This window comes from Podarcis pityusensis (genome assembly GCF_964106645.2).
Source record: "Podarcis pityusensis genome assembly, chromosome: 12".
NCBI lineage: Eukaryota > Metazoa > Chordata > Lepidosauria > Squamata > Lacertidae > Podarcis > Podarcis pityusensis.
Window position 1 is genome coordinate 38,359,139 of NC_138037.1, and position 23,841 is coordinate 38,382,979.

At 43.6% G+C, this 23,841-nt stretch overlaps 1 protein-coding gene across 3 annotated transcripts in view; it reads right to left on the reverse strand.

Annotated features, from left to right (window-relative positions):
* The window catches only part of COLQ (collagen like tail subunit of asymmetric acetylcholinesterase), a 41,200-nt gene that overhangs the window by 3,664 nt on the left and 13,695 nt on the right, over nucleotides 1-23,841 (reverse strand). The window contains exons 3-16 of one of the 3 annotated variants that reach the window (XM_080974957.1): nucleotides 22,486-22,584; nucleotides 20,744-20,788; nucleotides 19,022-19,048; nucleotides 16,698-16,769; nucleotides 14,508-14,570; nucleotides 12,125-12,151; nucleotides 10,986-11,030; nucleotides 9,602-9,637; nucleotides 8,681-8,761; nucleotides 5,228-5,324; nucleotides 3,517-3,656; nucleotides 2,193-2,312; nucleotides 464-584; nucleotides 9-111 (exon numbers count right to left, since the gene is read on the reverse strand). In XM_080974957.1, the coding sequence (XP_080831083.1) occupies nucleotides 9-111; nucleotides 464-584; nucleotides 2,193-2,312; nucleotides 3,517-3,656; nucleotides 5,228-5,324; nucleotides 8,681-8,761; nucleotides 9,602-9,637; nucleotides 10,986-11,030; nucleotides 12,125-12,151; nucleotides 14,508-14,570; nucleotides 16,698-16,769; nucleotides 19,022-19,048; nucleotides 20,744-20,788; nucleotides 22,486-22,584 (1,076 nt within the window). Of the gene's footprint in view, nucleotides 1-8; nucleotides 112-463; nucleotides 588-2,188; nucleotides 2,313-3,516; nucleotides 3,657-5,227; nucleotides 5,325-8,680; nucleotides 8,762-9,601; nucleotides 9,638-10,985; nucleotides 11,031-12,124; nucleotides 12,152-14,507; nucleotides 14,571-16,697; nucleotides 16,770-19,021; nucleotides 19,049-20,743; nucleotides 20,789-22,485; nucleotides 22,585-23,841 lie in introns of those variants that run through there. The other 2 variants (XM_080974956.1, XM_080974958.1) reach the window with 2 other exon arrangements.

Sequence of the window (23,841 nt, forward strand, 5' to 3'; positions counted from 1 at the left end):
TGCCTTACCCAGGGAGATACGTTTTGCAAGTTAAGTATCCAAAATCTTTCCCATCACACTCTTCTACCCCTTCGTGTCGGTAGCCGTCTCCACAATAAGCATGGCGACATTCTAATAAACCCGAAATAAAAGAGAAAGTAAATAAATACATAAATGGGGTTATTTGAAGCTGCTAGCTAGCTCCTTGCATGTCAGAGGACAGTGTGAACTTTCTTCCACATCACCCATTAACTCCAAGATTAATCAGTTTGCTTGCCTGTGTATGTTTACAAAACTATCTGTTGAAAAATAAAATACCAGCTCTTTCCCACTTAGTGAAAGTAGCTTTTCCTGAGTGTTTTGGTGCTTTTTTATCCAGATCACATGTGGAAACAGTGAAGTATATGAATTAGGCTTTCCATTTATCTGAGAATCCTTGTGTATATTAAAGCAAGAAAACGAGAATTGGTAACATCAAACGTACTTATACAATCATCAGTCACTATGTTATTGCCATCATCGCATTCTTCACCATCTTGGAGGACCCCATCTCCACAGGTGCTGCCATCTTCCAGCGGGTAGTCCACAGGATAAAAAGGCGTGAGCTGCTGGAATAAACACAAAACAGATACTTGAGTGGAACTATAAACATCATGAAAGGAGGCACCAAAGGAACATGTGATTCCTGTTCTCACTTGCTGAAGATTAGGTGTCTGCCCTGCCACTTCAGCCAACTGCACAATCCCCTGGAAATGTTTGTGTCAGAGTCCTCACAGCTATAATACGAATACTTCCAGAACCTCCAACAATTTACATCCAAACCAGAATGCAAACCATTTTATTTTATGGCAGGTCTTTACTTACCCTTGAGGAGTTCAGTGAATTTAGGTTGAAGGGGGTGTATTTTAAAATCCTTTCCTTTTTTTTACATAGCCCGTGATCATAGAACCATGGACCCTCAGGACTAGCACAGATGTAATATTGCTGATTGATTAATCAGTCTCTCCCTTAATTGCTTCAGTCTTAAGTATGAGGTGAAGAAATGTACTGTTCTGCAGTCTGTATCCCTTAAGACTGATTAAGGAGTATCATAACAGGACAATGGTTTTTGCAGTTTGTGGTACAGATAAGCATGGGATATTTATCTACACAATTCTGAAACTGAAGAGTGCAATCCCATGCGTGCTTACTCAGAAGCACACCCCACTGTGTACAAGGGGACTTTCTCCCCGGTAAGTGCATATAGGATTGCAGGTGGGCAGAGAAATCGCAGGCAGGATAGTGTGGTGGAGTGAAATGGCATATAATTCATCGCATCTGAAGAGTGTGTATGTGTCGGGGTGTGTGTGTGATTGAATGGTGTAGCTGATGCTCCTGATCCTGAAGCCTCTTGGAATAATGAAGGGAATTTGAGTCCAATGGATTCGAGGCCAGGTCTGACACATACACCCCCAATTGCTAGATGCCTGTTTCAGGGCCTACTGCTGGCAGAAATAGATTTATGCCTACAGACGTGCCCTCTGCTCTGCTGGAGGAACTCTCTGCCCCATCCTAACTCCCTCCAGCCAGCTGATCTGGGGATTAGGATTGCCCTGCAAACTGCCCTTTCACATTATACAGATATACATGTATAGCAGATTCTCCAAGTGTCCCTATTTTCCAGGGACAGTCCTGGATTTACAGAAGCTGTCCTGGTTTCTGATTTGATCCCAGAATGCCCCACTTTTCCTTAGGATGTCCTTATTTTCATTGGAGAAATGTTGGAGGCTGTAGAGTTATCCAACCCCTGAGCCGTCTGAAGGCAATCCTGTATAGGAAAGATTTTAAAAAAATTATTTAATATTTTATTATGTTTTTATATATGCTGGAAGCTGCCCAGAGCAGCTGGGGCAACCCAGTAAGATGTGTGAGGTAAAAATAGTAAAATGATCATTATGGAATGGGACGTCCTATTTTCATGGGAGAAATGTTGTGGGACGGGGTATGGTATAGACCACTTGTTTTGTTTATGCCTGCCATATTCTGTTCAGTGATATTTGCTTTTTCTGATATATATTCCGGGGGGGGGGGGGGACGACAACAATTGAGAGTTCATCTGCTGCAGGAATTCACCTCACCCAATAAATATTTTAAACATAGAAATTTTTAGTTCCAATGGAATGAAATGCTTACAAAACTTGCACTATTTATGTATCATTTATTTACCTACCTACCTGAATCGGAAGCCATCCAAAAGCATCTTTGAAATACAAAGATCTCTGATCTCTACGAAATGCTAGGGCGTTTTCTGTGTTTAATCTGTCCAGTTCTTCCTGATTATTCACTACAAAAATCTGGAAAAGAGAAATAAAAAAGTAGGAGTCGGAGAAGACACAAGGCTGCCGCAACACCTACTGTAGGAGAAAATACTAAGTGGCGATGGAAATTTAGAGACCAGTTCCAAATCTGAAGGGTTTGCATTATCTGAAACCTTCCCTGTTGACCTCAAAAAACCACTTGTAATTAAGCGGAATGTACTGTTTGCTCTAATCAAGGGACCAGGAACCCGATACTATGAACACACTCCACTAATAATGATAACCAGGGGGTGGGGAATGAATTGTCCTCCACATGTCACTGAACTCCAACTCCCATCAGCCCCCACCAGCACAGCAATAATGTTAGGGATGATGGAAGCTTTGTCTGACAAAATTTTGAGGGTGGCAGATTTCCTAGGCCTAGCCCAATACGTAACCAGTGTTGCTATCTGCCCATTCTCATGCAAGTGAAAATAGAGACTCTTTTCTGTAGGTAGAATAAAAAGGTAAAGGGACACCTGACCATTAGGTCCAACTCTGGGGTTGCGGCGCTCATCTTACTTTATTGGCCGAGGGAGCCGCCGTACGGCTTCTGGGTCATGTGGCCGGCAAGACTAAGCCGCTTCTGGCAAACCAGAGCAGCACACGGAAATGCCGTTTACCTTCCCGCCGGAGCGGTACCTATTTATCTACTTGCACTTTGACGTGCTTTCAAACTGCTAGGTTGGCAGGAGCAGGGACCGAACAACAGGAGCTCACCCCATCACGGGGATTCAAACCACCAACTTTCTGATCGGCAAGTCCTAGGCTCTGTGGTTTAACCCACAGAGCCACCCGCATCCCTGTAGGTAGAATAGCCTTTGAGAAAAAGAATGAGGGAGAGAAGTGCTCCATGTCTAGAAGGTGAGAGAAAACAACCTCCAAAGTTTGAGACAAACAAAGAGGTAACTTAAGCAATCAATTGTTTTAAATTGTTTAACTCCGGAATTGGCAGAGGGAGGAGGTAGTTGTGGTTGCATCATAGTCACATCCCAGGCACCATTCCACAGTTGCCCGTAAGTTAAGGAACATGGGATCTGCCCGATACCGAATCAGACCATTGATCCATCTAGCTCTGTATTGTCTGCACTGACAAACCCACAGCAGCCCAGATCAAGTTGACCAAAGGGGCTACTTCATGCCAGCGGTCTGGATCCGTTAACACAGTATGCCCATATCAACTCCTATCAACCTCACTTACTGCAGGAACCTTTGAATAAGGCTGTCCAAAGAGTGGCTCGTCATAGGGTGGGATATTCCCATTTTGCGGAGCGTTGCAGAGACATTTTCCTGGAGGTCCAGGAAGTCCTCTCTCTCCTTTTGTCCCCATTGTTAGTTGCCCTAGAAAACATCAGATTTGACACGCAAGGTAGTTGCTGAAATAGATAAAGACATACTGAAAATGGAAAATTGAGTCCCTGCCTGCGAGCTAAACGTCTCATATTGAAAAGCTGTCTTTGACTCCTGTAAGCTTCTTTGGGGGCTTGTACAAACACTTGTCAAATATTATTGGCCTTCCAACTTTGGGGATGGTTGTATATTGTTTGCGGTCATTGTTTGATTTCCATGGGTTATTAAATTGTCTTTAATATGTTTCCAGATGGATGTTTATTGTGGAATCTGTGCTCTTCATGCATGCCAGCCGAGTCATTGGCATTTAAATGCCAACCCATTAAACCCCCTCCACATTAACTTCAGACTGATCCTTCTGCCCTTTCCAGGGGAAATCCAATAAGTAACGTGCACACACTCAAACCCTTTAGCAATGACCCATTTGCAAATTAAACCCCCATCTGGAAGCACCGTTATCATTGCCGTTTAACAAAAGACCAGGCTATGTGAGTGAGTAAATAACTATTTTGGATGTCAGCAGAAGGTTTGCAGAGGAACGATTATTTATGCTCAAGATGGTATTTGGGGCAGTTCAACATGATCCCACTTTCAATACTATTTGTATCTGCAAAAGTTTCAGGGTGGGCATACTGCTTCATTTCCAAGTTCTGTTCCATAACTTACTGCTGAAATCCTCAAACTTTTCAAACTACAAAAGTTCCAGTTTATTTTTTGTCCCACTTTAATTGTTCTGTGATGCACCTCTCCAGGTGATAATAACATGGAAACAATCTGGAAGCATCGCAGAGCAACTAATGAAGCCGAAGTGTATGTAGATGGCCCAGTTTAAATCCACCTCTTATTCACTATTATTGAATCAATATTGAATCAATTCCCACCAACACATCAAAGGCAACAACTAGGACACTATCTTTCTGATTTTTTTCTTGCGAGAGGATGGCAGCCATTTTGGGCACCGAGGTCTCACGTGATTTCGCACCACAATATACCCATTTTGGAGCATCATGAGAGACCACAGTGCTCAAAATGGCCACCGTCCTCTCATGAGAAAAAAAGGGGTGTCTCTTTTTCTCAGGACACTGGTGGGTTATGGATTGCTGCAAAATACACCCACAAAACACCACCAGTCAGGGGTGCAAACTTGAATAAAATATTGGGGGGGAGGGGAAGCCTCATCCTGCATAATCAATCACATGACATGGTACACACACACCCTTTGAATGACAATGCCCATCAACTGGGGGGGGGCAGCCACCTCAAATATTTTATTGTGGGGGCGAAGAAACCTCGGCCCCTAGGAGTTGACTCATATGAGACCAGTCTAGAAGGGCCCTTATTTCAGGGTGCAAGGGGTAGTTGAGACCAAAAGAAGTCCAATCATAGTGCAGGAAAAGCCCAACCCCACCCCAAAACCTTATCTTAAAAATGTGTGATTCCCCCTCAGCTAGTGGTTCGGCAGAAACCTCATGGACGCCTGTCTCTTTTCTGTGAGGCAACTCAATATGATTAAATTGAAGGGGGAAAGGGAATGAGTGGCCATTTTGAAAGGTCTGCCTTACCTGTTGCCAAAGGGCTTGGTGGACCAGGCTGACCAGGGGGGCCAGGTCTTCCAGGTGGGCCTGAGGCACCAGGAGGTCCTATGTCTCCCCTTTGTCCCTAGTATATAAAAGAAAGGACTGTTTCTTTATAACATTCCCTAAAAAGCTAATGTACTCGCAGCGCAAATCCTATGGCTTCATGGGTCAAAATAGCGTGCCCTTCAACTACACAGAAAAGATCGAAATGCCAAAATTGCAAATTAAATCTGCAGGACCTTATACATATTATGGCAAATCCATGCATTTCCCCAACAAAAATATATATAATATTATATAAAATATTACTGAACAATCCCATAAATTTCCCAGTTCTGCACATTTCAGAATGGCTTATTACAGTGGAACCTTGGTTTTCGAACGTAATCCGTTCCAGAAGACAGTTCGACTTCTGAATCATTCGAAAACTGAAAACTCAATACGGAAGCCTCAATATAATAGGGAAACTCAAAACGGAAGTCGCGTGGCATGTTCGGCTTCCGAAAATCGTTCGAAAGCCGAAGCAGTTACATCTGGGTTTTCAGTGTTCAAAAGCCGAAACATTCGATTACGGATGCGTTCGACAACCGAGGATCCACTGTACTAGGACTACACCAAATTTTCAGAGAGAAAAATTGTGAGGAAATTTCTTCAAGAGTAGGGATGGGCAAATCTATCAATATTGGGTTTTTCCTCTGGTTTCTCGCTTTTCCAACCTTAAGTTCAGTTCTCCACAATTCACATTCCGCCCCCCTCATAAAATTCATCAGCATTTTACGGTGAATTTCTATAGACCAAAAAATGTTGTTTATGAGCATCATCATCACCACCGCCACAGTGTGGCACTTGTAAGGTTGAAACCGGCAGAGTTGCACAGGCCAGCCTTGGCGTAACTGTAACTGAATGACTCGAGCCTGAGAAGACTCCTCATGAACCTGAAGGAGTCAAATGAGCTAAGCAAGATGGATCTCAGAATGGAAGTGGAAGTAACACCTTCTTAATTTAGCTGCCACTGCAGGCATTTTATATGGGGTTGTCAGCTGGCTCTGGAGAAAGGAAATGACTGAGTAGGTGAAAAGTGGCCCCTCTTATTACAAACAGCTATGTACACACGGCACTCGGTTTTTCAAAACAACATTTGGACTTTAGGAAATTCTAGGCCTGTAACAGAATCAACAGGAACAAATGGGCAAGCATATTTGTATTCAGCTACACCCTTAAGAAAAGCACATGTAATATTTTCTAGTTATTGCCATGCTGGGCCTGGTTTCTCTTGCTGAAAGCATACACAAAGGTTTTTGTGCTAGCAGACATTAAAGAAAGTGATCGCCTCACAAACAATTATGTTTTCTAGAAGACATCCATACTTGTAGGTACATCAGACCAGATGCCTACAGGACGTCTGCTCCTCCATCAATAAAAGTTTTTCAAGCAAAATATACTGCTTTCTTTATTTTGTAGCTCTTACCAAAAGACTCTTTCTATTATTCAGTATAGAAAGAGTCTCTTGGTAAGAGCTAAAAAATAAACTTGGCTGAACTTGGGTATGCTATTAGTATGAGGGGCCACCACAAAGTAGGGCAGTTGTTTTGATACTTTGGGGGGGACTCTCTAGGTATGCAGAAGTATATATGTTTGTATATTTAAGCATCTCTCCGTGTGTACTGTGTATTAAGGGGAGCAGAGTAGGCATGGTAGGGGAATTTGACTGTTTCCTGAGGGAAATTTCTCTTCTGAAGCTAGAATTTGCTGAAGCGGGAGTGTCGTCATTCTTCAAAAGGTCAAAATTATGAAAGCAGAAAACTTTGCCTTGTGGGGAGAAAAAAAACTAAGAGAGCCCCATAATATATTTTATTCAGTAACGTCTCCACTGCTTTTTTTAATTCCTTTCCAAAGCAAATGGACATTAAGGAGTGGTTCAAACAAGCATTTCCCCCTTTCCCAGCAATCTCCAGACTAACCACTACATAGAGAAAAATATTGTGTGAACCAGGACTACATAGATATAGTCACTGCTCCTTGAATTAATGATGGTATAACCAAGTTAGAGCTATTACATCTTCCCTTCTAGATGCATTATTTCTGACTGCAGATCATTTTACATTCTACAGTTTCTTGAAGCAACAGTGCTGTACTGTACCAAGAGATTAATGCAAAATTCTAGGGTATAGAGATGTGTTAGCTCCTTGACCTGACATGATTTCATGGTCCACCTTTAAGCATCGCTGCTTTTCACTCATTAAATATGTGTTTTTGTCATCTGCCATATTCAGGATGAAGCAGTCTTTATCTGTTCTGAACTGACTTATATTCTCTATTTCCTCCTTTCTCGGCGATATTATGCCCTATTATGAATCATAATCAGATATATTTGTTCCTTTGCATGGCATTTAATACAAGTGACAATAAATCTGGCCTGCTTTTTTAAAATAGGATGTTCAGAAGATCCAACTATAACTATAATTCATCCAAAAACAAAATAAAAAAAATCCTTCCAGTAGCACCTTTAGGACCAACTAAGTTAGTTCTTGGTATGAGCTTTCGTGTGCAAGCACACTGCTTGCACACGAAAGCTCATACCAAGAACTAACTTAGTTGGTCCTAAAGGTGCTACTGGAAGGATTTTTTTTATTTTGACTATGGCAGACCAACACGGCTACCTATCTGTAACTCATCCAAAAACGTAGAGGATAGGCAAATCTGTCAAGTTTTGGTTTCTCCCATTGTCTCATTTTTATTTTATTTTATATATTTTTAATTAAATATTCTGTTTTACAATTTAAAATGCTCATTTTACATCTTTAAGATATCAATAACTTCCCTTCTTCTCTTCCCATGGTTCATTTTACATAAAATAAATCCCTGCATATTTTACAAAAGCTATTCCATTCAGTATTCCATTATTGCATCCATCAAAGCTTATTTACACTGTTAAATTTACCTTAATGCTGCCAGTGCCATTGTTTCATTTTTACACTCTTAAGTTCAGTTTCCTACATTTCCACATCTGCATGTGATCTTAAAAAAAAAAAAGTCTACAGAATTAACCAGCATTTTAGTGCTGATTTCCCCTAATATACAATTTTTTCCTATGTAATGTTTCCTAATATCCTCATTTTTGCAAACCAATTTTCCCAGGTATAATGCATTTTTGTATGCTATTTCCACTAACATACACATATTATATGCACGCTTAGCTGTAGAATATGCATTTTCGTATCCATCGCTCAGCTAGAGCACTCCATTGCAAAATGTGGAGATTTTTTGAGAGATGACTGTGTTGAAGTCTGAGTACTGTTTCAGAAAGTGTGAATTAGACAATATTCATCTTTACATGCCAAATGAATCAAATTCATCCCTCATCCCTTGCTGAGACACAGTCCACAGACAAAATATTTTCGGAAACAGGTTAAATCAAATACAGTACAGGATTCCTACTTGTTTGCCTCTTTTCCCCGGTCTTCCAGTTGGACCTCTGTGTCCGGATGAACCAGATTCCCCCTTTGGGCCCATTTCTCCCTTAACGGGGATGGAAAGGACAAAGAGAAGAGCTTTAGCACAAATATATTTACTTGGTTATAATTTACAGCCCAGCCCTGGGCAGCTTCCCACCCGCCTGAGAAGGAAGACCTTTGAAGGGGTGGACCAGGCAGCTGACAGCTTGCTGGATCTGTCCCTTCAAACGTAAAAATTGATCCAGTCAGCTTTCCGTCTTTCAAATCCACACCTCCTCAGGGAGCCCAGATGGAATTCAGCAAAGGGCTGAATCTGTCCCTAAGACATAGGTTCCCCCACACTTATTCACAGATCCAGGCCGCATAAACCTCATGCAGAATACATTTCACTTAGGAGTCTTAACAGTGCAATGTGTAAGTTTTGAGGTGTAAGTTCCTCTGAGTGAAACAGGGCTTATTCCCTCATAAGTGTGCACAGAATGTGTTAAGTTGTGGGTGAACATATCAGACGACACAGTGATTCTCCAAACAGCTCTTGTTTATTCACAGGTCAGAACAGAACTGAGCTGAAGGGTTCAGCCAGCCTACTTATATAGAGCTCCAGTACAACGTAACTGTAACAACTTTCTGTAACTATCCAATCACTGAACGTCACTTTCAATCCCTTATTTGCATATGTGGACCTGAACTATCTACAGTATCCCCCTGCTGGCCCAGGGTGAGAACTTCAGTACAATAACAGAAAGTATACCAGAAAGTTAAGTCTTACTGAACACAATGGGAGTTACTTCTGAGTAAATCTATGAAGGATTGCACTTTTTAAAGGCTTCCAAATACAGTATTAATGTCAACATATGCCAAGCAGGTAGACAGCCTGATAATTTCTTGCTTTGTATAGACATACCTTCTGCCCCAGCATTCCCGGGAAACCTATGTGTCCCTGCAAGAAAAATGTTGGGAAAGACACAAGTTAAACTGTTTTCTAATGAATCGCTTTGAGTTTTGTATAAACACAATAAGAAAGAATGCGAGTCACTGATTCAGTTTGATGATGATGATGGTTGCAATTAGAAAATAAAAATAAATCACCAGAAAACTATTACTTGTGTGGTTTTTTTACCTTGCCCTTCCTTGCATAGAAGCCCAAGATGGATGCATACAATAAGCAAAAGATACAAACCATTTAAAACAAATGTATAAAGTACTATCAGTAAAATAATGTATTGTTTTATAACGAGGTGTAGTGATTACCCTGTTAAAATGTGGAGTTTTGGGGGGGGGAGTGTTATTGGGTTGTTGTTTTTTATTTTGATTATATATTTGTGGTTTTATATTTTTGATTTTGTTCTGTGAACCGCCCTGAGACCTCCGAATATAGGGCGGTATATAAATTCAACTAAATAATAATAAAGTGTTGGACTAGGTAGGACCTGGGAGACCAGGGTTCTAATCCCCACTTGGCCACGGAGCTCCCATTGGGCCAGTCACAGTCCCTAAACCAGCCTACCACACAGGGTTCTTGTGAGGATAAAATGGGGAGGAAGAGAACCACCTCGAGCTTCTCGGAGGAAAAGTATGGTATAAATGCAAGTAGTAAGTATCAGTAAAGGTAAAGGGAACCCTGACCATTAGGTCCAGTCGTGACTGACTCTGGGGTTGCACGCTCATCTCGCTCTATAGGCCGAGGGAGCCGGCGTTTGTCCGCAGACAGCTTCCGGGTCATGTGGCCAGCATGACTAAGCCACTTCTGGCGAACCAGAGCAGCACACGGAAACGTCGTTTATCTTCCCACCGGAGCGGTCCCTATTTATCTACTTGCACATGACATGCTTTCGAACTGCTAGGTTGGCAGGAGCAGGGACCAAGCAACGGGAGCTCACCCTGTTACGGGGATTCGAATCACCGACCTTCTGATCGGCAAGTCCTAGGCTCTGTGGTTTAACCCACAGCGCCACCCGCGTCCCTAAGTATCAGTAAGTAAGTAAATAAATACAGCAAATGTATATTTTTTCTTAAAAAAATGATAAGTCATTTGAAAAATACAAGGTCATAGACTATTGCAGATATTTCTGACCAAATCTAACTTCACAGATAAGGGCTATAGTTCACCAGACCTTCAACCAAATAGATTTGTGTTATTGTCTTAGCAATGAGCATAGCTGATTGCATACGAAAGTTAAACGAAGTCTGCATCTATAATCTCCATCCTCATACAACTATGCTATGAATGCAACCACAAATCAAGCTACGTTCAACACGAATTAGGTGCTCTATTAAGGTAATTTTACCTTGTCTCCTTTGCTGCCTTTGTCGCCCTTCTCTCCGGGAGTTCCCTGTGGAAAACCATACAGGAGATAATAGCTATAGAACACGGCGTTTCAAAAACCGATGTTTTCTTTCAGCACTGAATGTAGAATTAAACACAGAAGCCCATCAAAATGAAGTTGTTTGGTATACAGAACATTTGTTAGATTCTTGGTCTCCCACAATTACCATCCTCAGTACACTCCAGGCGATGTAATGAACACGACGACTTTCAAGTTAAATGTTGTTTACTGATCTTCAGCTAGTGGGCCGTCACCTGAAATTAAGCCAATCTCTGAGCTAATGTAGATTGTACCAACATTCCAACATTCAGCATGGGTACCCTTTGTTTGCTTTAAAACCCTTTTCAGACATTCATGTGTGGACAAATGAGACACGCAGGCAGGGACAGCGTCCACAGCAGGTACTAACCCCCAACCTGTGCTTTGACCCACTCCCCCCAACCCTCCCTACGCAGCATACCTGATTACAGAAAGCTGGCTGTGTGTCAACACTTGAACATGTACAAATTATTTTCAGAAATGGAATTTTTAAAAATGTAGCTTGTGGGGGAGCCAGAGCCTTACGTCTCATCCGCCTACGCCTTTTCTATGCATTAACAAATGAAATGAACTAAAGGGGATGAGAGGACAGGACAGAGAGAGAGAGAGTGGGAGGGGGTGGACTGAGAGGAAAATAGAAGAAAGTAATGTACTGTATTCCCAGCACTTTGTCTGCTGATGTGTGCATGATTGTCCAGATGATTCCCGGCCAAATATGTAAACTGCTAAGGCTACTTGAAGGGCCTATCAGTGGCTATTAATCTGTGGTTGTATGAGAACATATAACCAATTTCTTGATACTATTCCTAATGGGTGGGGAATGCACATCATAAAGTGGCCTTAATTGGTTCTTCCAAACGGGAGCTCATGCTGTCGCCGGGATTCGAACCGTCGACTTTCTGATTGGCAAGTCCTAGGCTCTGTGGTTTAACCCACAGCGCCACCCGCGCCCCTCGATCCTGTCATTACTAACATACCAAAGCATTACATTTTGGGGGGCCTGAGGAACCTAGGTCGCAATGCTTTTCAGCAATTAACTAAGAGTTCTTTGCATGACGAACCTTTTCTCCTCTGCTTCCAGGGTAACCCTAGAAAAAGATAAAAGGGCAGGTATTTACATGCTTGTAATTGATTACATCATAGTAACATATGGAATTTAAAATCAGGCTGGAAAAGCAATAAGTTGCGGCAACATTTTCCTTTGTAGCCGTTGGAAGAAAATCGCAAATATGAGCATTTAAGCCGCAGCCTGGAAGCAGACATGAGAAACAAATAAATCTGGTACAGAAAGCATGCTAGCCTTGTTAGAAATTGCTTTGGAAATTAAAACAGCAGCAGAAAGCCATTATAATTCTCAGTATAATAATATAATTGAAAGCAGCCTCTGTGGTAAAATGCCTCAAGCCATTTTCTTCAGCTGTTTCCTCTTATCTAGCAAAGGCAAGTCTCTCTCTGATGTTTACTTTGACTGTACTTCAGCTTAGACCCAACTCTTTTGTAGCAACTCCCATGGACATTTAAGATTTTTAAAAAGAAATTATAGCTGCAATTGCATAATGTAAATACCTAGGCCACTTAGTGGTTTTTAATGATTAAGTGGTATACCATTTGTCAAGCAATTAAATAAATAAATCAACATTAAAGATATATAGCCTCAATATGTATCTGATTTGGATACAAATGATGCTTAAACAAAGGTTCTTTTCTCTTTTTAAATCACCGTTGGCTATAGACAGTACTCTAGTTTTGTCACTTCAATCAATTCATCTTCTGCTAAACATGAAGTTGATAATGTCTTGTGCCTATACACTTTTAGTATGATAATATAGAGGGATTTCATGGTCCTGCACCCACTGCAAGACATCCAATGCTCAGGAAAAAATCTGAGTTGAGTTGCACAAGCACAATTCACAATTTGGCACGGCGCCTATAAATTAATGTGGGATGTTTTATAGGACTATGGTTTGTGGTTATGCTCCAAATGACTAGTACTCCATCAGTACAGCCCATCTATCAAAACAAGAAGATAAAGCCATCTCCTTTAGCAAATATTGCAGCTGCTTCGGAACCACTAACTTGGAAGTTTTTAAATGTCAAATGTTGTTTCGGAAACCCAAAACAAAAACCAGCACCCTAGACATAAAAGTTGGGTGCAGCAGAAAGGGGAGTCCACTCATCCTATTCTTGGACCAAGGTTACACACACCATCCATTACGTGAGGGTGGCAGGAGGAAAGGGGGGGGGGATTATAACTGTCTGGATTTGGATCCAGGTAGGTAGCCGTGTTGGTCTGCTATAGTCAAAACAAAGTAAAAAAAATCCTTCCAGTAGCACCTTAAGAGACCAACTAAATTTGTTATTGGTATGAGCTTTAGTGTGCATGCACACTTATTCAGATACTTCTGATACCTGCTATGGCGATCACACAGGGTCCTGGGACGTTTCACCATCTATTGATCCCTGTGCCACCACTTTATTTCTCGCTGCCACCACCCAGGCCCTACCTGGTAAAATACTGAGTCCAGACGGGGTTAAGTTGGAACATAAACTTCTGTTTATTTATTGCAGTTTAACAAGCGGTATCTGTCAAATACAATCATGGGGTGCCTATCCAGACCTATAACTTCCACTACCTGCTCTCACTCACTAAACCACCTCTCAGATATTTACTTGTCTTCCTAGCCCCTAACTGACTCGGCTTATTTCACTACACTAACTCAACCTACCCACAGACTCTATCCCAATTCACTCCCACTCCAACCAACCTCCCAACGAACTCCCCGCTTCACCCTTCCCAGAGCTGGTTTTATAGTCCCTCTGACTCCACCCCCTGGGTTCTGACTGGTTAACCTGTTTAACTATTTCACCTCCAGCACTCTCATATGTTAACGCCACACCTGCATGCACACGAAAGCTCATACCAATAACAAACTTAGGTGGTCTCTAAGGTGCTACTGGAAGGATTTTTTTTATTTTGTTTTGATTTGGATGATGGTGCTAATTCAAATATAGTGTACAACAGTGCTATTTTTCTAGAGAAAGAGGTGCTGGAACTCACCATGAACACCTCCCTTATTCTCTTATAAATGGCAATGGTGCCCACCTGAGAGGTGCCAGAACTGAGTTCCGGTGAATTCCGGCTGAAATTAAAAGCCCTGGGGTCTTGAGGCCCATGTTACATGGATTTTGCTTTTAAATTACTTTTTCCCCCTTTATATTAGATTGTAGTAAGGTATTTGATTAAGAATAAAGCAGAAAACCAGCATGCTGACAAAACCTTTTGTTTTTTCATTATTGCTATGGGGAAATCCTATCTTTTCATATTATTCCTTCTCCCCACGAACATTGCTGCTATCTTCAAACAATATACACAAGCACTTTGTAACCAAGGAAGCAGCTGTAAGCAGCCAGATGGGGACGACATAGCAGCTGGGTGAAACAAACCTTAAAGCCCGTTGGTCCTCTTGTACCTGGCAATCCCATCAAACCCAAATCTCCCTTTTCACCCTAGAGGGGTCAATAAAAAGGAGTTATTCATTGTGGCTGCAGAAAGGTGTCAGTAACTGGAATGCAGACTGTTCTGGTTCTGAATCAGAGAGAGCAGAAACAAACCACAGTCTAAGCAGCAACACAACATGAAGTTTCATACAGCTAATTCAGACTAAATTGTAAAGCAATGCGTTGTCTCTTAACATCATCTCCTGCAACAGATGGCCATTTACCAGCACTACAATGAGACCCGCAAGCAACTGCACAACACTTCTGGTTCAATCTATATTGCTACTCTAGGGGAATGTCTGCTTTGCTGCCCTTCTTAGATTATTAGTGTTATTAAACTGCAGCCCCTTTCTCCTGCTCCATAGTGAACTGAGCAATGAGAAGGAGATCCATTTAGAGAAGGGGGGGGGGGGGAGAGAGAGAGAGAGAGAGAGAGAGAGAGAGAGAGAGAGAGAGAGAGACTGTTGCTCACTCCCAGCCTCAGACCCTGCGGTCCCAAGGTACTTGGGGTTTTCCCAGAGCATCCCAGCACCTATTGCATTCAGGTGCCCCAGGCAGCTGCCTGTACTGCCTCTTGGATTGGGCCAGCTTAGTCTCTCTGATTTACAGTATCAGCTGCTGAAGTCCACTTGGGCTGTCAGTTTTGGCTACTGGTCTACCCAGTTTCGCTTGCAAAATGTGAATATATGGGGGGGGGGTGTACACCTGAAAACGTTGGCAGCATTAAGATAAATTCAGCAGCGTAAATAAGTTTTGATGGATGCAATCATAAAATACTGAATGGTTTAGTTTTGTTTTTTTTTTGTAAAATATGCATGGATTGATGGTATGCAAAATAAACCATGGAAAGAGAAGAAGGGAAGTCATTGATATTTTAAGGATGTTTAAATGAGTATTTTAAATTGTAAAACAGAAAATTTAATAACATTATATATATATTTTAAAAACAAAATGTGGACTGGCAGTCATTTGTTTGCAGAACTCTCTCTAGCCATGTACGTTTTCTGCTGTCCAGTAATCATCCAAAAAATGAGGAAGCAGGTGATTTGGGGGTGGGGAGCATCATCGTCATCATAATCAAATCTAGTAGGCTAAGTGTTTGTTAAGATAACATAGGAGCCAACTCCAGAGGGCTGTGGGTGCAATAATCTATTTGTCGGGGCCGGGCACCCACAAAGGCAATGAGAAAAGCCAGCAGGCAGCAGCGGTGCTGCCTCCAAGAGAGAAACAGTTCAGCCCCGACCTCCACAGCCAGTGAGCAACACACCCTTTTTTGGGGGGGATGGGCCTTGAATGCAGGGTGGGAAAGGGCGCCTCACTGGCTGAGGAGAGAAGGAAGAGGAGTCGCTGCCACCGGCCGCCACAACACAGACATAGGATGTCACACACCCACACACACACCCTTGCACGTAGCTGAGGGACATCGTACGCACTATGTGCAGGCGTGTGTGTGTGAGATGTTTCATGTCCATGTTATGGCACTCCTGTAGCCAAGTGATGGGGAAGAGAGTTATCAGGAATAAACAAAGAATATGGGAGAATTGCCATGATAAGAGAAGGCAGGGGAACTAAGAGGAGAAATGTCCATAGCAAATGATGGCTATGAGACATCATTCACACACACACACACACACACACACACACACACACACACACACACACAATTATCACCCCAAGGATACCACTATGGTCCATTCTGCCATCTTCCCATACTCTAAACTCCCACTATCATTCTGTGGTACATTTTCCTACATTTTCCTGCACATGCTCAGAAGTAAAGATGGCTTCACATTCCAGTACAGTGGTACCTCGGGTTACATATGCTTCAGGTTACATACGCTTCAGGTTACAGACTCCACTAACCCAGAAATAGTACCTCGGGTTAAGAACTTTGCTTCAGGATAAGAACAGAAATCGCGCAGCGGCGGGGCAGCGGCAGCAGGAGGCCCCATTAGCTAAAGTGGTGCTTCAGGTTAAGAACAGTTTCAGGTTAAGAACGGACCTCCGGAACGAATTAAGTACTTAACCCGAAATACCACTGTACTGCTCAAGAAACATGTGCAGCATTCAAATCCAGATTGAGCTTCATTTGCATTACAGGTTTGACCATATTAGTAAATGGTGCCTTAATCTTACCCTCGGTCCTATTGGGCCAGGCCATCCAATAGGTCCTGGAAGTCCAGGGACACCTGGGGGACCTGGTCTGCCCTTCAAAAAAAGAGGTCAGGGATGGGGGGAAGGAAGTAGAAAGAGAAAAAAATCAGATGCAATAACATCAAAATTGGTAGCAGTAACGTCTGAATACCGTATTAGCCCAAATATAAGCCGCACCCGCAAATACGCCACACCTTTAAAATTGAAGGGGGGGGGAGAAAATACCTGGGCTGCTTCCTGGGGGGGAGCCACGCTGCTTTGCTGGGAGCATAAAGGTTTTGAATGTAAGCTGCACTTCCACTTTTCACTGTCGGAATTTGGAAAAAAAGTGTGGCTTATATTTGGTCCAATACGGTTTAACGAAGCCTCTTCGAATGACAATAAGGCACCCAGCCACACTCTTGGAAGTTCTTCCTGACCGCAGAACATTAAATGTGATAGTGTTGGGACATGATTGTTCATTTTGGGCTGTGGCCCCATTTGTTGTATGTATACCGGCCAGCAAACATCTAGCTTATGACACCGGTCAGAGTAATTAACAGAATGGGTCAGCATGCAAAGCGGGCCCAGGAACATAGCATGTGCTGCTGGCACCTGGGGTAGGTGGGCACTCCGGGGTGGTCCATGCACACAGGGGGGCAGGGCAGGGCGTGAAGGGTGAGCAGAGCCCATGCCCAGCCCCTGCCACCAACGCCCCACCTCCTGGAGCAAAGAGGGTCCATGCTGCGCCCATGACCTGACACTCACACTGCCCTGCCAGCCCCACTCTGCTCTGCGATGCCGCAAGGCTGCGTGAGGAGGACACAACAGGCATTCGCCCTTCCTGTTCAGCGTGCATGCCTGTTGCCCTCCTCGTGCAGCCCTGCAATGTCGCAAAGCCACTTCCAACCTCGGAAGGAGGTAGTCTTGCGGGCTTCCAGCCCCCGCGCGATCAGGGGAATCCTCGGGCCGTGTCATCCCCTGAGCCAGCCAATCGGCTGGCTTGGGGTGTGTGGCTTGCCTCATTTAAGGCAAGCGCAGTCCCGGGATCTCCCTCTTTGGTCCTGGTCAGCTGCTGAGGTTTCCCACCCACCCGCCCTTTAAGATTCCCTTCTGACCTTGCTATGGACCTTGGTTGGTCGCCATGGAGGGGCCTGGTAGGAATTTTTTCCCTTTGGCAAATTGGCACCGGCCATTTGGTTTTTCGCCTACCTCGTAGCAAAACGTCACAACTCCTTTGGTTTTGGCGGTTTGGCATTGGTAGGGGTATTGTTATGTAGATGTGGGGGGGGGAGTGCCATCACCTCCCCCAAATATTGAAGGGTAGTCCGGTAAAGGATTCCAGGGGGCGTGGCCTCATCCGAAGCCTATGGAGGCCAGGGCCTAAAGCGCGCCCCCGAGCGGTGACCCTGGGGGAGTCCCTAGTTGATGTGCATCAGCAGGGCTCCCCCTGCTGGTATTAACCCTTCCCGGTCTTCAAGCAATCAGGCTGAAGCCGGATAGTCGGATAGGACCAATGCCTAAGTCAATACCACTTTTTACCTATAACCAATAAAGTGGTGGCCAATTTTAGCCCATTAACCTAAAATAATGGTGTCATGTGTCTTTATTTCTACTGGTGGGAGGCGGGAACTCGCCACGCAAAGCAGGGCAGCGGGAGTGCACTCCAGGGGCACAGCGGCACAAGGCTGACAGAGCCCGGAGGAGCAAAATGCACACACCCCCTTGCACCCAGGGCCACTGCCCCTCTGGTCTTCCCCAAGCAACACCACTAGGTGGGCCTGGTACTGTGGTCAGCTGAGTAGCATCAGTTCCAACAGCCTGTTGCATTTCAATTCTAAAAAAATATCTTACAATTTTACAATGTGTGGGGATTTTTTGCAGGCAAGTGGGATCAGTTGATGAGGTATGACAGTGATTGTAAAAAATATTCTGTTTAAACAACATGAAGCAGAAGGAGATGGGAAGCAGGACCACTCTGTGGGCCGTGCTGGGAAGCCAGTTCCATCAAGCTCCTCCTCTGCATCAGCTCACTTGCCAGCAGCTATTCCATCAGGCTGCAGAAGAGGGAGAGAGATGTGCCACAGAGCCAGTCAACTGACTCTGCTAAGCCAAACACCTTCAGACACCTCCTTCCCTCAACTGTTACCTGGCAGCAACAATTCTATGTGACTGCAGAGGAGGAAGAGGCAGGAAACTAAGACCTCCATTTGGCCCCTCTTCTCCCCAAACTCTTTCCATTGCAGTTGGCCTTACATGTAGAAATCTCTTTTAACATGTGAATGGGCACAATGCTGTACAAGGGTATTATACAATTTGTCTCATACCTTCCTTCCTGGTCTGCCAATCTCACCCTGTAGGATAAAGTAGGAGACACAAACAACAAATATGGGAGAAGGTAGAAAACAGGTCACAAGTAGCATACGGCAATCTTTTGTGACAGGCTAAAGATAACTGGGGGGGAAGGCAAGAGAAACCACAAACAAAAAAATGTTTTTACTGCATTTCTATCACCCCTTTATGGTGGTATACATGGTTCTCCAGCCTCCTCATTTACCGTATTTTTTGCGCTATAGGGCGCACTGGCTGCTTGCTGCTATCCGAAGCCCGCCGCACACCCCAGGCTTAGGGCAGCTATCCGCAAGCCTGCGGCGCCTGGCAGGAACTCCGGATAGCTGCCCTAAGCCCGGGGTGCAAAGTGCCGCGCTCCTCGGACTTCAGGCTGCAAGCACCTATCCGCACCGACCCCTCTTGCTCTTCAGGCTTCAGCGAAAGCCTGCATTTGCCCCATAGGACGCACACACATTTCCCCTTCATTTTTGGAGGGGGAAAAGTGCGTTCTATAGGGTGAAAAATATGGATATCCTCACAACAGCCCTGTGAGGTAGGCTAGGCTGAGAGGCAGTGAATGGCCCACGCTCAGCCAGTGAGCTTCATGGCCAAGTGAGGATTAGAAGGCCGGTATCCCAGGGAACCCCTAACCACTACAACACACTGCCATGGGGATAGATGCACAGTTTTGTTTCATGGTAAACTTTAGAGGTGGAGCACAATAGTTTCTGGCTTGTGGGGATTGCTGGCATGTACATTTATTGGCCTGTCTAAACAGGTGCATCCTGCTTTTCATAGCCTAAGCCTTCACAAAGCAGGTAATGAGACAATGAGATATTGCAAATTCCACTTTGAAACGAGAGGCCACTAAAAACATACCATTATCAGCCATTGTAAACTCAGACATTGCAGGTCTGGAATCAGCAGGCATGGCAGCATGGGGCAAATTCCAGGGTGCTCAGGTCCTAGAGGGCACACCAGGGCTGGTGCCAGCATCCCTTTAGGAATTTTTAACTCCCCCCTAACTATATTTAAATGCTGCTTAAAAAAGTGAAATATACTCAGAGTCGAGTGTGAATTTCATGCTCTTTATTCAGCTTGTAGTAGCAATGAATGAATATTTCCCCAAAACGTCTAGCTATATATATATATTATTTACACAATGGGCCCCGCGTGATTGGCTAATTCTGGGCTGCCCCTGTAGGCCAATCAGGTTACGGATTCACTTCCTCCAGAAGCCTGATTGGTTGTTCCTGCAGGCCAATCAGGTTGCTGATTCACTTCATCCAGGAGCCTGATTGGCTGCTCCTGCAGGCCAATCAGGTCGCTGATTCACTTCCACTAGGAGCGGGATTGGGTGGCTCCTGCGGACCAATCAGACTGCTGCATTCTGGATCCTGTTGTTCTAGGATTCAGCTCAGTACATAACAAAAAGATTCAAGCAAAGCATCTTAATTTTCCCAGAATGCCTCTGGGGGTGACTGCAGCAGCTGCTTCATCTGCTTTTCTTATGCTAAACTGTCCATCACTGCCTGTATCTCAGTCTGTGGTACACTAGCTGGGGGATGCCACTAGGGTATCGCTGGGTGGGACCTTGCCTCAAACCTGATACCAGTCCTGGTAATTAATCTACAGTTCCGAAATGACCTTACATCTAATGAATATACCTGCAAAGGCTCAGCAATTATCACAGTTCAAAAACCAACCCTGGCACTTACTTTTTCCCCCTTTGGTCCCTTCACGCCAGGAACACCTTGCGGGCCCTAAAAATAAAAAAGAGAAGAAATGGGACGTTCAACGTTGCTGATAACACTCCTCGCTTGTTCTTCTGCTCACCCCAGCGTCTTTCGCCTGTCAGTTGTGACAAAGTAATCAGAAGGCTTCCTACTTCTTTTGTTGCAAAGGATCTCTACCATGTTTCAGCCCCTTCAGCCCATCTCAGATCAGGACCGAAGTTCTCACACGAAGCTCAGTTCATGAGGGTTCACATCTGTCAGTCTCTACTGTCCTAGCTGGATTTAATTTTCAGCTGTAAGCACTATAGTTCCATATAGGCAAGAGATAATGAGGTGCAGCGATGGGTCGGGTGATGAGCGGTGGAAGGATATAATGGAAAAGCAAACATGGAGTTTGGAAGAAAAGTAGTTCCATATTAGGAAAGAAGGTGTGAGAGTAATCAAACATTTGTTTCCATCCATCTGACCTGATGCAGTCCTAGGAATTGTAGTTTTATGCTCTAATTTTAACTCTGAAATTTCTTCTGGAGTCTCTATATTCTTTTGCCTTCTCTATATTATTGAATACTGGATGATATTTAATACCCCGATCTTGGCTTTGAAGCTATTTTTTCTTAAATAGCTGTTTCATTTGCTGATTTTCCATTTTAAGAAAACTGGTTTTCAGAAAAATCTTCCACGTTGCCCTGGTAACTGTTGTTATAGCATAGGGCAACTGATAAATGGAATAAATGAAAATAATTTTTTAAAAATCAAATGAATGGTGTGGTCACTTGAGCGCACGGATCATCCATAAGATAATAGATAAAAAGAAGTTACTAAAATACACAAGTATTTTAAGACTCACCCAGCCCTACAAAAAAGGCTCCTCATGAGGCCGGAAGAACATCAACCAGCTATTGTTATTGATTTATTGATTTAATATGCTGTAAACCGCTTTGAGATTTTTATCAAAAATATAAAGCAGTATAGAAATAAAAATTTTTAAAAAATTAAATAAAGCTATTCCGTGAGCTATTCCGAAAAAAACGGTTTCCTGCGAAAAGACTGGGAGACTAAGAATTTCCTCATTGTTCTTTTACATCACACTGAAAGGATTCAAGTGGAAGCAACATAATATACCTTGCTGTTAATGAGCCTTGCTTTATTTATCATTACTAATCCAGACGTCACTTGTAATGCATATTTAAATGAGGTACCATACTGCACAGGGGGTGAGGAATCCCAGCTGCGTTATGTTCTAACCTGCTACAGTATTGAAGAATGAAGGCCTCTCAACTGTATGGAAAGAGCACAGACTGAGGAACCTGTCTAAAGGATCTGAATTGGTGTGTTCTAAAAGGAAGTACTGGGATGCGGGTGGCGCTGTGGGTTAAACCACAGAGCCTAGGACTTGCCGATCAGAAGGTCGGCGGTTCGAATCCCCGTGACGGGCTGAGCTCCCATTGTTTGGTCCCTGCTCCTGCCCACCCAGCAGTTCGAAAGCACATCAAAGTGCAAGTAGAAAGCACATCAAAGTGCTCTGGCGGGAAGGTAAATGGCGTTTCCGTGTGCTCCTCTGGTTTGCCAGAAGAGGCTTAGTCATGCTGGCCACATGACCCGGAAGCTGTGCGTTGGCTTCCTCGGCCAATAAAGCGAGATGAGCGCCGCAACCCCAGAGTCGGCCACGACTGGACCTAACGGTCAGGGGTCCCTTTACCTTTACCTTAAAAGGAAGTACTAACCTGTGGCCCAGGAGGTCCTGGAGGGCACAGAGATTCTACACATGGAGATTGTATTATCTGAAGCTCTTGACATAGGTTTTTCAGGTTCAGAGACAACATCTAAGAAGTTTTAAAAAGGGAGAGAGATCACTAAATACCACAGCAGAAGAGTAAACCTTTGATCAAGGACATATTTTTTAAACACTCTCTTGCAAGGCTGAACTAGATTTTCTTCATCTGCATTCTCCATCTTCCGTACCGCACTGTTGCAAAAGGAGTACTAGTACTCCAGTACTATATGGCTCATCCTCCTCAGCCCAAGTAATACACAAGGCTATTTTGCTCCTAGCTCAATTTGCAAGTGGCAGATGCTCCCAGAAATAGCTTCTCCTAATAATTCATACTGCATGAGAGTGCAACACAGACTGTATGACTAAAAGAAGCCAAATTCTGCTCCTTGGCAAAGCCAGTGGGGAAGAAGTTGTATTAGATGGTGGATAAACGCAGAAACTAAATCAAATTATTCCATCTATCAAATAGCAATTATAGGATGTATAATTATATATATATAACAAGAAAAGGCACAAGACCTAGATTTCATTCCCCCTCACAAGTTATTGTTTGCTGAACCGCTAGTGTTTGCTCATCGAGAAGACTGCATACAAATCCGGCTGTGCTACATAATTACGTTAGCTACTTTTTGTATTGCAGCTGAAATGTACACAACAGAAAATCCTATACTCCATGCCCTCAGGATTCCCTCTTGATGGCTACGCAAGATTACATCCTTTACTCCATCTCTCATTTCCAACAGCAGTTTAGGACCCTCTCAAAAGGTAGGAGAAAACCCATAGTATTATCATTCTCTCAGTTGGTAAAAGTTCAAATGTTTTTGGGTGGGGTAAATGGCAGAGCAGTCGGATGGAAATTCTATGGTATCCCAAGCTATGGCTGCTCACATGGGAGACCTTCCTTTTTCTCTCCTCCCTTCCAGAGCTGGTGTGGTTTCAGGAACATCAGGGTAAAATTAGGACTTTAGGTTCTGTGGATTCAAGGCTGTCCCTAACCTACCCCTCTCCCCTCCATTGGTGGAACACCTATTGAGTTGTTTTGTGGGTGCACTGGAGGTCTCTGACGGCCTACATGTGACCCCACTTATTACTAGTAATAATAATAGGAAAAAATATTTTACACAGAAAACTACAGGCTTTAAATCCCTCTTCCAAGTTAATGGAGATGGGTTTTTTGAATACAAGTGAAGCTATTACATCAGTGGCTGCAAAAATAGAAGAAAGGATCGAGATCGGAATTGCTGTATTTGGATTATATGTGAGATTATATGCAGGATTTAGGAATAATTATCTCCAGATGATCAGA